General features: G+C 66.1%; 2 protein-coding genes across 4 annotated transcripts in view; both read left to right on the top strand.

Moving 5' to 3' along the window:
* IL4I1 (interleukin 4 induced 1) overlaps window positions 1–1,320 on the top strand; it is a 24,083-nt gene that overhangs the window by 7,218 nt on the left and 15,545 nt on the right. The gene's annotated exons all lie outside the window — the stretch shown is intronic.
* Window positions 2–1,320, top strand: part of NUP62 (nucleoporin 62) — a gene marked incomplete at its 5' end in the record, with an annotated part of 8,900 nt that continues 7,581 nt past the window's right edge. The window contains one exon of the mRNA XM_045292627.1: window positions 2–1,315. Within this exon, the coding sequence (XP_045148562.1) occupies window positions 2–1,315 (1,314 nt within the window). The remainder of the gene's footprint in view (window positions 1,316–1,320) is intronic.

Here is a 1,320-nt window from a genome sequence, read left to right on the forward strand (position 1 = left end):
CTCCACCCACAGCGCCGGCGCGTTTAACTTTGGGACGCCCTCCCAGCCGGCCGCCAGTACCCCCTCGACCAGTCTGTTCACACTCAGCACCCAGGCACCCGCCACCCAGACCCCCGGCTTCAGTTTCGGAGCCACTATGACGCCGGCTTCTGGAACGACAGGTTTTTCCTTAGGCATGAACCCCCCAAAGTTAAACCTGGGCACCCCCTCAGCCCCGCAGGCCACGGGCAACCCCAGCGCCTTTGGACTGGGCGGCAGCACCCTTGGAAACGCCATGGCTAGCGCCAGCACCTCAAGCCAACCAGCACCTGGGGGCTTCGTGTTTGGCTCCACAGCCACCGCCACCCCTGCGCCCACCACCACCACCTCTTCTGGGGGCTTCTCGCTCGGAGGCGGGGGCACAGCTCCGGCCGTGGCCCCCAGCTTCAGCCTGGGCTCCCTGGGTGGCTCAGTGGCACAGCCCTCGGCCCTCGCTGGGTTATCTTTCTTGCCAGCCGCGTCTGCGGCCTCCGCCACTACAACCACCCAGCCAGCCGCATCAGCGCCCACGGCCACCGCCACCACCAGTACCATTGGGCCCTCCCTCTTCGCCTCCATCGTCACTGGGCCGGCCTCATCCACTGTCCCCAGCCTCTCACTGTGCCCTCCCACCACCGCAGCCACGGCCCCCAGCACCGGGCCTCTGGGCTTCACCTTAAAGGGCCCTGGGACGACTTCTAGCACTGCCACGGTGGCGTCCACGGCGGCTGCTACCACCACCACCACCACTGCAGCCACCACCTTCTCCCCGAACCTGAAACCTCTGGCTCCCGTCGGGCTGACAAGTGTGATACCCAGCACTGGGACTGCTCTGCCCAGCACTACTGCCCCCACAGCTCCTTCCGGCGCCACTGCCAGCCCAGTGCTGACCTATGCGCAGCTGGAGAGCCTGATCAACAAGTGGAGCCTGGAGCTGGAGGACCAGGAGCGCCACTTCCTGCAGCAGGCCACGCAGGTCAATGCCTGGGATCGCACGCTGATGGAGAATGGCGAGAAGATCACCACCCTGCACCGTGAGGTGGAGAAGGTGAAGCTGGACCAGCGGCGGCTGGACCAGGAGCTGGACTTCATCCTGTCGCAGCAGAAGGAGCTGGAGGACTTGCTGGGGCCCCTGGAGGAGGCGGCCAAGGAGCAGAGCGGCACTGTCTACCTGCAGCACGCCGACGAGGAGCGAGAGAAGACCTACAAGCTGGCCGAGAACATTGACGCGCAGCTCAAGCGCATGGCGCAGGACCTCAAGGACATCATCGAGCACCTGAACACGGCCGGCGGCCCGGCCGA

The sequence above is a fragment of the Echinops telfairi genome, unplaced genomic scaffold, assembly GCF_000313985.2.
Source record: "Echinops telfairi isolate 266 unplaced genomic scaffold, ASM31398v2 ScPeMD7_655;HRSCAF=1070, whole genome shotgun sequence".
NCBI lineage: Eukaryota > Metazoa > Chordata > Mammalia > Afrosoricida > Tenrecidae > Echinops > Echinops telfairi.